General features: G+C 44.0%; 1 protein-coding gene across 1 annotated transcript in view; it reads right to left on the bottom strand.

The window, feature by feature from the left end:
- Positions 1 to 12,175, bottom strand: part of LOC144601759 (copine-9-like) — a 334,902-nt gene that overhangs the window by 24,336 nt on the left and 298,391 nt on the right. The window contains 1 exon segment of the mRNA XM_078414143.1: positions 188 to 315. Coding sequence (XP_078270269.1) covers positions 188 to 315 — 128 coding nt within the window.

The following is a 12,175-nucleotide window of genomic DNA, read 5'->3' as shown; positions in this document are numbered from 1 at the left end:
GACTCTTCTACATTCTCTCAGTGTATTATTCCTATACACTTGCACTTCATCTAAGATTGTGCTTGTGTACAGTAACTCTTTCACTGAAGTCTATAGGGAAAAGAATTTCATTGTACCTCAGTACATGTGACAATAAAGTATAAATTGAGATGAATCCAGTGGGATTATTATGATCAGGGCAACTGACCTGGCCACCTGATTAATGACCGGTGCAAAGTTGGTTGGTCCGTACAGTTGCACTCGTCGCAGGCTCTGGTAATATCCCTCCAACACGCCATCAATCCCGTTGCAGTTTGGGTTGTCTAGATCTGCATTCTAAAGACAAGGCACATAAGAAAATGAAGCCAATCAAAGCACAACCATAAGAATCCTAACTGAGGTGGCCTGATCATTGAATGTTGGCTATATAATATAAGAAAATAACTGCAGATGCTGGTACAAATCGAAGGTATTTATTCACAAAATGCTGGAGTAACTCAGCAGGTCAGGCAGCATCTCCTTCTTCTTCAGAAGAAGGGTCTCGACCCGAAACGTCACCAATTCCTTCTCTCCTGAGATGCTGCCTGACCTGCTGAGTTACTCCAGCATTTTGTGAATAAATACCTTCGATTTGTACCAGCATCTGCAGTTATTTTCTTACACTAGATTGACTGATCATATTGACTGATCAGATTGACTCTTGTCCACATCGCTCCAGGCCTCCTTATAATGCAGCAATGGAATTATACAGCAGAAACAGGCCCTCCAGCCCAACTCGTCCATGTCAACCAAGATGCCCCATCTAAGATAGTCCTATTTGCCAGCGTTTAAGGTTAAGGCTGAGGGGCAGCGTTACCCATTCCTTCTCTCCTGAGATGCTGCCTGACCTGCTGAGTTACTCCAGTATTTTGTGAATTGAATGTTGGTTTATCAGTGCAGGCAACCTATTTGATATGGTCATTCAGGTTATGGAGGTTCGCCCTTACAGAATGCCCAAAACTCTGTACAAATCACGTGTACAAAATCATGAGAGGAATAGACTGGGTAGATGCACAGAGTCTCTTGCCCAGAGTAGGGGAATCGAGAACCAGAGGACATCGGTTTTAGGTGAGGGGGGATAGATTTCAAAGGAACCTGAGGAGTAACATTTTTAACACAAAGGGTGCTGGGTGTATGGAACAAATTGCTGGAGGAGGTGGTTGAGGCAGGGACTATCGTAACCGTTACTATCAAAAATATTTAAGAAGCATTTATACAGGTATATGGATAGTGTAGGAAGCAACTGCAGATGCTGGTTTACACCAAAGATAAACACAAAATTCTGGAGTAACTCAGCGGGCAGGCAGCATCTGTGAATAGAAGGAATGGGTGACGTTTCGGGTCAGGTCTTGACCTGAACCATCACCCATTCCTTCTATCCAGAGATGCTGCCTGTCCCACTGAGTCACTCCAGCATTTTGTGTCTATCTTCAATGTATGGATAGGATGTGTTTAGAGGGATATTGGCCAAACACAGGCAGGTGGGACATGTTGATCGGTGTGGGCAAGTTGGGCTGAAAGGCTATTTCCATGCTGCATGACTGTATGACTACTCAAAAGTTTGAGGTATGGAATAAAATTTGCTCTTGGGGAATTTATGTCATAAACACAAAATTAATAACTTTTTAACTTGCATTTCTTCAAGCATGCACAGATGACGAGGCTTCACATTATGGAAAATCACCAAATGGACAGTCTTTTCAGACCACTACCCTCCCCCCCCCCTTGGACTGTACAGAGGGTTCCCAGATTATGGAAGAACCAACGTACAGAAATCCCACTTGAGGCAAATTCTCCCAGACTCTGCTCTTCAGTGTAATACTGGAACCCCTTCACCAGGAAACAATGCGTAGACACCCATAGAGAAAGGCAATTTATTATCTGAAAGCCAACCTCTCCTTTAGGTAATATCAAGCGTTAATAAGCCTGAGCAGTATCTCATTAGTACACACTTTCTTTCACCAAACTGCTGATAGCTTTCCTGCTCAGTAGCACGGATCAGCTCCCCCTTTTTCTCCACACGGGCTGCTATCAGACAAATATTTGTCGCAGTCTACGTATTGGTCATCTTTGCTGGCCTTCCCCAGTCTACTCTTTGCAAATCGGTCCCATGGGGTGTCGCGGCTGAAGATTTCGCATTACGGTGTTGGAAGAAAGCAGGTACTAACTAACTTAACTCAGCTGACAGACAGATCTCAGGAACAGAATCCCCATGTAACCTGGGGTCTTCCTGCATTGTGTGTTTTAGTTAATTTTTGAATCTTGGAACAGATCAACGTCTGCTCTATGTCTACTCTATATCTGGCACCCCAGATTCATAAATTGAGCATCAGAAAACCTCATCAAAGAAACCATCCAATTTTGCACCATTAATTCAATGACGGAAAATTGTGCCTATCCCTTTGTGGATATAGATTCCAATCTATATTAAAAAAAAATTATTGCATCCAGGTGAACTGATGGCCTAAGAGAAGGCCAGGAAATGCTGCCCAGAACCAAGATTGCTGGTACTTAGGCCCCATAATCTCATAATTACAATGGATTCTAAAGCCTTCTTATTACATAAGGAATTAATCAATACTTGCTACTGCTGCAAGTACTATAAATCCATCAAATCATAGAAATGTACAGCACAGAAATGGGGCCTTTCAGCCCATGTCATCCTATGTTAATCCCAATTGCTCGTTATAGGACAATATCCCACTTTGCCTTTCCAAGAATCTGTCCGTATGCCTGATAAACATTGAATTATATCTGTCTCCACCACCTCCTCTGGCAGCTCATTCCAAATATTCACCACCCTCTGTGCGATAAACTTATCCTTCAAATCTTTAAATTTCTCCTCCTTCACTTTAAACCTGTGCCGTCAAGTTCTAGACTTCCCCGCTGTGAGAAAAAGATTCTGACCATCCATCTTATTTATAGCTCTTAAAGTTTTACAACAACACCCTCCAACCTCACATGTTTCAGTGAGAATAACACAGCCACTTCAATCTCTCCTTATAACCCCATCCTTCCATTCCAGGCAAGTTCTCGATGAATCTCTTCTGCACCAGATTGATACTGCATCCTTCCAGTCGTGTGGTGACCAGGACTGTACACAATATTCTAACCAATATTTTGTACAACTGCAACGTGACATCCAATCTCTTATGCTCTTAGGCCCTTCGGTCCACCTAGTCCGCATCGAGCAGTGATCCTCGCACATTAACGCTATTTCATAATAGGGACAAATATTACCTAGCCAATTAACCTACAAACCTGTATACCTTTGGAGTGTGGGAGGAAACCGAAGTATTCAGAGAAAACCCATGCAGGTCACGGGCCGAACATACAAACTCCGTACAGCCAAGCACCTGTAGCCAGGATCGAACCCGGGTCTCTGGCGCAGTAAGCACCAGTAAGTGGCAGCAACACTACCACTGCGCCACTATGTCTTGGCCTATCAAGGCAAGCATACCTAATACCATTATATATTCCCTTCTGCACATTGTTCTCTTCCTTCAAAATTAATTCCACTGAAGATAATAACACAAAGAGTAAGCTCCATCCAGACCACAAGAAATTGCAGAGAATTGTGGATGCAGCCCAGACCATCATGCAACCTAACCTCCCTTCCATTGACTCCATCTACATTTAGAAACATAGAAAGTAGGTGCAGGAGTAGGCCATTCGGCCCTTCGAGCCTGCACCGCCATTCAATATGATCATGGCTGATCATCCAACTCAGTATCCTGTACCTGCCTTCTCTCCATACCTCCTGATCCCTTTAGCCACAAGGGCCACATCTAACTCCCTCTTAAATATAGCCAATGAACTGGCCTCAACTACCTTTTGTAGCAGAGAATTCCACAGATTCACCACTCTCTGTGTGAAAAAAAACTTTCTCATCTCGGTCCTAAAAGACTTCCCCCTTATCCTTAAACTGTGACCCTTTGTTCTGGACTTCCCCAACATCGGGAACAATCTTCCTGCATCTAGCCTGTCCAACCCCTTAAGAATTTTGTAAGTTTCTATAAGATCCCCCCTCAATCTTCTAAATTCCAGCGAGTACAAGCCGAGTCTATCCAGTCTTTCTTCATATGAAAGTCCTGCCAGGAATCAATCTGGTGAACCTTCTCTGTACTCCCTCTATGGCAAGAATGTCTTTCCTCAGATTAGGAGACCAAAGCTGTACGCAATACTCCAGATGTGGTCTCACCAATGCCCTGTACAACTGCAGCAGAACCTCCCTGCTCCTATACTCAAATCCTTTTGCTATGAATGCTAACATACCATTCGCTTTCTTCAATGCCTGCTGCACCTGCAATGCCTACTTTCAATGTCTGGTGTACCACGACACCCAGGTCTCGTTACATTTCCTAATCGGCCACCACTTCATGCTGCCTCAGCAAGGCCACCAGCATAATCAAAGACCAGTCTCACCCCGGACACTCCCTCTTCTCCCCTTCCCCATCAGGCAAGAGGTACCGGAGTATGAAAACGCACACTTCCAGTTTCAGGGACAGCTGTTAACAGGCAACTGAACCATGCTATCACCAATGAGAGAGTGGCCCTGACTGACCAGCCACCTCATTGCAGATCATTGGACAATCATTAATCGGACTTAACTGGACTTTATCTTGCACAGAACTTTATCCTATTTATCCTGTATCTGTACACTGTGGACGGTTTGATTACTTATAATCATGTATAGTCATTCCACTGACAATACAGCACGTAACCAAAAAGCTTTTTACTGTACCTTGGAACATGTGACAATGAACTAAACTAATTTTGGAGGTAGAATGGATTGTTGCAGCTATGACTACATTGAGTTTTCACACCATCCTGCTGGATGTATGTTTAGTATGTATGTGTACTTTTATTGTGTGTGCTTATATAATTCTGAATCCCTGTGAATAATTGGTGCTGTATTCTAAAGGGCCTGTGCCACTTTAGGCGATTTTTTTGGCGACTGCCGGCGACTGTCAAAGTCGTAGCAGATCGCCGAACTTTTCTTTTACCCGATGACAATGACCACGACAATGCCGAGTCAGGTCGAGATTACAGCGTCTTCGGAAACATCGCGAAATTCCCACGCTGTCAATGCTTCTCCGGCGTCCTAATTTTCGCTGAAATCACTGACAAGTCGGTAAGTACTTGAGAGTTTTGAACTATAACATCTTGTATGGGTTACATAAAAACCGAGCTTCACTGTAACAGGAATAAACTGGATTTACTTCCAGTTTACTAATAGCTGTATTAAAAAAAAAATTTTTTTAAAGTGGTTAAGTGGATTTTTGTGAAAAGTGTGTGGGCATTCTTTGAAAATGTACGGGAGATGCATATCTGGTTTCTGAGTTGCATATCTGGGTTGGGAGCCCACTTTAAATGTAATGGCTGATGGCCATAAACATCGCGAAATTCCCACACTTACCTGACTGTCAAACTGTCGCCTCCAATCTACCTGTCAAATGTCCTGACGGTAAATAAATTGGTTAAACACAAGCATTTTATGGTATTTTGAAATTACTTTACTTATTTTAATCTAACGTGCTTCTAATGTGCTTCTAAGAGAACCTAGCAAACCTGAGGACAGCATGCGACAGCGCCTGCAATAAGCAACGATACCTGGCGACAAGCCAGTTGTCGCTGAGAAATTTCACTGAAGGGCCTGTTTCCGCACTATCTCCAAACTAAACTCTAACCCATCCATGTTCTCCAGAGATGCTGCCTGACCCGCTGAGTTATTCCAGCACTTTGTTGTTCTGTTGCCAATGTTAAAATGCAAATTTGCTCCCTCTTGCACTGTTAGGAAGCAACAGCAGTGAGTTAGAGGCTGTACTAATTGGAAAGAGTTCGCTGCAGAACTTACTCCAGTGAGTTAGAGGCTGCACCAACTGTAGCGAATTAGAGGCAGTGTTAATTGCAGTGAGTTCAGTTCAGTACAGCAACAAAAGTTTTTCACTGTACCTCGGTACATGTGACAATAAAGTAAACTGAACTGAACTGAACCAAGTTAGAGGCAGCACGAACTGGAGTGCATTGGTAGCTCCACTAGCTATGGTGAGTTAGAGGCAGCACTAACAGCATTGAGCTACAGACAGCAAAACTACAGTCAGTTAGAGGCAGCAGTAAGTTTGGTGAGTTGGAGACACCAGTAACTGTGGTTTCGAGTTAGAGCCCACATTAAGGCAGTGAGTTCGAGAGTGTACCAGCTGCATTGAGTCAGAGGTTACCATAACTGCAGTGAGTTAGAGGCAGCACTAATGCAGTGAGTTAGAGAGTGCACTAACTCAATTAAGCCAGAGTTTGCAATGCTGCAGTGAGTTAGAGGTGGCACTAATGCAGTGAGTTGGAGAGCGCACTGACTGTATTGGGTCAGAGGTTGCAATACTGCAGTGTTAGAGGCAGCACCAACACTGAGAAGACTGAGAAAGATGAAAGTAAGAGAAGGAAGAATACACTTTTGCATGGACTATGCATTTACATGAATTCAGCTTCCATAAAAGAACACCAAGAACAAAACCTGCTCTTTTACTTTTCCTCCCACTTCCTCTGCGTTTTAAAACATTGTTTTAGCCTATTTTATGCCGGTAAATTGCCCGGGATCTGGAGCACTGGGCGAGATGCCAGCGGCGCTGACCCCGGCCCTGCCTGTAGTAATCCCTCACATATAACAGGGCTGGTGAATGGGACCCATCTCATAGACCTGAGGCACCCTGGAGTGCACTGGTGTGGATAGAGTGGTCGCTGTCTTTAGTACTATGTCATTAGTACTATCTTTACTGTCATTGTACTATGAGGCAGACATTCCTCTTGACAGTGGCAAAGCAGTAGCCCCAATTTTCCCAGCTGTAAAAACTACAGGTCATTCTTCACTTTTTTTAAAATGCCTCTAACATTCATGAACATTTAAAAATAATAAAATTAAAGTCAACAATTATTAAAAATAAGAAATACTATCATAAAAAAAGATGAAGTTAACTAACAACGCATAACTTCGGGAGGGCAGGAGAATGGGGTTAAGAGGGAAAGATTGATCAGCCATAATTGGATGGTAGAGTAGACTTGATAGGCCGAATGGCCTAATTCTGCTCCTATAACTTATGACTTGAAAGCACACAATCAAACACATAGACCCCAGAAAAGTACAGCACAGAAACAGGCCATTCGGCCCACAATGTCTGTGTCGAACATGAAGCCAAGATAAACTAACCTTGTCCGTTTCCATATGATCCATACCCCTTCAATCCCAGCATATCTGTATGTCTATCTACAAGCCTTTGAAATGTCACTATCGTATCTACCTCCACCGCTACCCTTGGCAGCACGTTCCAGACACCCACCATCATCTGCGTTAAAAAACCCGCATTTGAAGACATTAAACTAAAGGAAAATACTTATTTTAAAATAGTGATTTATCTTCTCTCTGCTTCCTCTGTAAAGCCTTGCAGTTCTGCTTCAAATGGCCTATCATCCATCCTCATCTGCTTCCACCTATCATCCACCTGCCCCAACCTTATCAACCCACCTTCCCAATTACTGGCAATCTTTCCTCATCCCTCTTACCTCAGGGTTTCTTACTAAAACATTGACCTACACCTCTTACCTCCACAGATGCTGCTTGACCCGCTGAGTTGCCCCAGCAATCAGTTTGTTTTTGTGAAGAAAGGAACTGCAGATGTTGGTTTATACTGAAGATATACACAAAATGCTGGAGTTACTCAGTGGGTCAGGCAGCATCTCTGGAGAGTTGACGTTTTGGGTCAGAACCCTACTTCGGAACCTTTTTTTTTGTTCCAGATTCCAGGATTTTTTAGTTTAGTTTCGTGTAGAGATACAGAATGGAAACAGGTCCTTCGGCGCACCGAGTTCATGCTGACCATCGATCAGCCCCTCACACGAGCTCTCTGCAATCTCACTTTGTCATCTACACACTAGGGGGGATTTACAGAGCCTAATTCACCTAAAAATCCACGGGGTCACGAGGAGAACGTGCAAACTCCACACAGACAGCACCCAAGGTCAGGATCAATTCTTGCTATTGATGGCGTGCAGCGTAGATTTACTAGGTTAATTCCCGGAATGGCGGGACTGTCATATGTTGAAAGACTGGAGCGACTAGGCTTGTATCCACTGGAATTTAGAAGGATGAGAGGGGATCTTATCAAAACGTATAAGATTATTAAGGGGTTGGACACGTTAGAGGCAGGAAACATGTTCCCAATGTTGGGAGTCCAGAACAAGGGGCCACAGTTTAAGAATAAGGGGTAGGCCATTTAGAACGAAGATGAGGAAAAACTTTTTCAGTCAGAGAATCTGTGGAATTCTCTGCCTCAGGAGGCAGTGGAGGCCAATTCTCTGAATGCATTCAAGAGAGAGCTAGATAGAGCTCTTAAGGATAGCGGAGTCAGGGGGTATGGGGAGAAGGCAGGAACGGGGTACTGATTGAGAATGATCAGCCATGATCACATTGAATGGCGGTGCTGGCTCGAAGGACCGAATGGCCTACTCCTGCACCTATTGTCTATTGGCTATTGTCTATTGTCAAACCTGGGTCTGTCTGTGGGTTTGTTGGTTGACACTTGATTAGTAAGGGCGTCAAAGGTTATGGTAAGAAGCCAAGATAATGATCACAGTGTAAGAATGCGGGGTAGGCCATTCAGGGCTGAGATGAAGAAAACCTTTTTTACCCAGAGAGTTGTGAATCTGTGGAATTCTCTGCCACAGAAGGCAGTAGAGACCAATTCATTGGACGTTTTCAAGCGAAAATTACATATAGCTTGTTGGGCTAACGGAATCAAGGGATATGGGGAGAAGGCAGGAATGGGGGATTGATTTTTGGATGATCAGCCATGATCATATTGAATGGCGGTGCTGGCTTGAAGGACCGAATGGCCTACTACTGCACCTATTTTCTATGTTTCTATAATGGGGAAAAATAGATTAGCATTGATGGAATGGCGAAACAGATTGGATGGGCTGAATGACCTAATTCTGGTCATATGTCTTACTGTTAATTGGCCTCTGTCATATTGCCCCAAGAGTGTTGGGGATTGTTGCAAATGTGAGATAACATAGAACTAGTGTTAATGGTGATCGATGGCCAGCAGGGACTCAGTGGGCCAAAGGGCCTGTTTCCATGCTGTATCTTCCAATCAATCAATCAATACTTACTGGACTTTAAATGGCTGAATCTCATTCAGAATCACCACCAGTACTCCATCGATGCCCTTATTGCATTTGTGGCACTTCCTGTCACGTGTCCAGTGACAGGAAGTGTGGAGATGCGTTGAAGGTAATATTCTGTACACCATTCTTTCAAACGAACAAATTTCAGCCTAATTAATAACTCCAAGAGAGGGTGGTTCGGACCAATTACAACTCCACCACACAATTTACGAATATTGACACCGTCAAGACTCTGTATGAATTCAAATCCAAGCCATGACATTTCAATGTTTACAGTGTACAAATAAACCCAATTTACCAAAATAGATCTTTTATCCCTCGGCAACCAAGTGGCATTCTGATTTAAATGGCCCTTTTATCTCAGGAGACGCGATTTTAACTCGAGCTGAGTAAAATGACTCTTCTATTTAACAGGAAGCAGTGTGGCACAGTGTATCACTGTAATGAGTTATAAAGTAAGTAAGTACCATCATTACGAGAAACCCTCGGGGTATACATTCATCCTCATCACTTTGATCTCTCTTCAGAAACAGAGTACAGCACAGACGGAGATCAGACCCCCAGAATATTTCAGAGAGGTGTGTTGGAATTATACTTTGTAAAGTCTGACAGACGTCTATCCTCCTGCATCCATTACTCATTCAAGTAGCTACTTGAAAACAAAGAATGGGAAAGAAGTTTTTATCTGTCTAATTGGCAGTAGGTGGTTACATTGGAGGCAACAATTATAACAATGTGACTGAGAGGTCCAGTGGCTATTAATGGTATCAAAGTGCCACGTATCATTCTTGGGTATTAGAGGATGCTCTTTTGTGAAGGGTGGCAAAGTATAATGCAGTAGAAATTAAACTTGTTCTAAATCTACCGGTGTTATGCCTGATATTAACACTGTGCACTAAAGCAGAAATGTTCCATTTGCCTCACACAGTGCAACAGCGGTAGAGTTGCTGTGCTGTCTTACTGCGCCAGAGACCTGGGTTCGATCCTGACTATGCGTGCTGTCCGTACGGAGTTTGCACGTTCTCCTTTGACTGATTTTATAAACTGGAGCACCCTGAGTTTTCTCAGGGTGCTCCAGTTTCCTCCCACATTCCAAAGACGTGCAGGTTTGTATGTTAATTAGTTTCTGTAAACTGTCCCGAGTGTGTATTGTGCATTTATTGTGTTCAGTTCTGGGCACCATGCTATAGGAAAGATGTTGTCAAGCTGGAAAGGGTACAGAGAAGATTTCCGAGGGTGTTGCCAGGACTAGAGGGCCTGAGCTATAGGGAGAGATTGAGCAGGCTGGGACTCTATTTCTTGGTGCAGGAGGATGAGGGGTGATCTTATAGAGGTGTATAAAATCATGAGAGGAATAGATCGGGTAGAGTCTCTTGCTCAGAGTAGGTGAATCGAGGACCAGAGGACAGATTTAAGGTGAAGGGGAAAAGATTTAATAGGAGTCTGAGGGGTAACTTTTTCGCACAAAGGGTGGTGGGTGTATGGAACAAACTGCCAGAGGAGGTAGTTGAGGCTGTGACTATCTCAACATTTAAGAGACAGTTAGACAGGTACATGGACAGGACAGGTTTGTGGGGATATGGACCAAACGTGGGCAGGTGGGAGTAGTGTAGCTGGGACATATTGGTGAGTGTGGGCAAGTTGGACTGAAGGGGCTGTTTCCACACTGTATCACTCTATGTGTAGGATAGAGCTAGTGTATGGGTGATCATTGGTCAGCAGGATTCAGTGGGCCAAAGTGCCTGTTTGCACGCTGCATCTCTAAACTAAACTAAATTATACACAGTGGCGCAGAGGTAGAGTTTCTGCCTTGCAGCTCCAGAGACCCTGGTTCGATCCTGACTACGGGTGCTGTCTGTACGGAGTTTGTGCATTCTCCCTGTGACCACGTAGGTTTTCTCCGGATGATCTGTTTTTCTCCCACACTCCAAAGACGTACAGCTTGTAGATTAATTGGCTTCGGTAAAAAGTTGTAAATTTTCCCTAGTGTGTCGGATAGTGCTAGTGTACGGGGTGACTGGCGGTCGGTGTGGACTCGATGGGCCAAAGGGCTGGTTTCCACGCTGATCTCCAAAGTCTTAAGTCTAAATTTGATGACATGAGGGGGGGCAAAGGAGAGAGAATCCACAGAAAATGTGGTCACGGATATTCCAGGGCTCTCAAAGCTTGCAGTGAAGTGGGGTGGGGTGAGAAGGATGGAGGGAGTTATGGAAGGAGTCAGACAGAAAGGTGAAAATATAAAGAAGGTGGCAAAACAAACTGGAACCAATGTCAAGTAGCAAGGACTGGAATAGTTAGTGAGCAAGAACTGATTTGGTGTACAATAAGGGGAGAAAATTGAGAGGGGTGTATGGTTTGCAATGGGGACCAGCGAGAATAATTTTAGCCTTCCTGCAGTTTAGCAGGAAGGAGGTTTGCTGGAAACAACCTGCACCACAGGACTGCAAGTGAACAGTATAGCTCAGGGCAGAGTCAATACAGCAATTAACTATCCTTCACAATGGACAGAACCAAAGATACTTCCTGGGGCTTGTTCAACATAATGGAATGCCTGAAGGAATGCCAAAGGGAACTCAAACCTTATGCTGACTGTAGACAGTTGTTCCCTCGGCCTGTCTATCTGAGGATTAATGCCAGTCGACAGTTGCTGCCACTACTTGCAGCTCGTGTACCACACCAGCACTACTGCAAGAAGGGTCTCGGCCAGAAACGTCACCCATTCCTTCTCTCCAGAGATGCTGCCTGTCCCGTTGAGTTACTCCAGCATTGTGTGTCTATCTTCAGTGTAAACCAGCATCTGCAGTTGCTTCCCACACATTTCAGCTGCAGGAGGGTGGACTCCTCTGCTCCTTGTCAGATACTTGGAAGATAACATAACCAATTGGACCAGTTTTCTTTCACAAGTGGAAGTAGAGCATCCCACTGCATTATGTTGAAGAGCTCTCTCGAGTGCTCTTGCTAGGACTTATGAAAGCACAAA

This window comes from Rhinoraja longicauda, chromosome 17, assembly GCF_053455715.1.
Source record: "Rhinoraja longicauda isolate Sanriku21f chromosome 17, sRhiLon1.1, whole genome shotgun sequence".
NCBI classification, from domain to species: domain Eukaryota; kingdom Metazoa; phylum Chordata; class Chondrichthyes; order Rajiformes; family Arhynchobatidae; genus Rhinoraja; species Rhinoraja longicauda.
The sequence above is the reverse complement of the archived record's forward strand: the minus strand, read 5'-3'. Positions and strand labels throughout refer to the sequence as shown.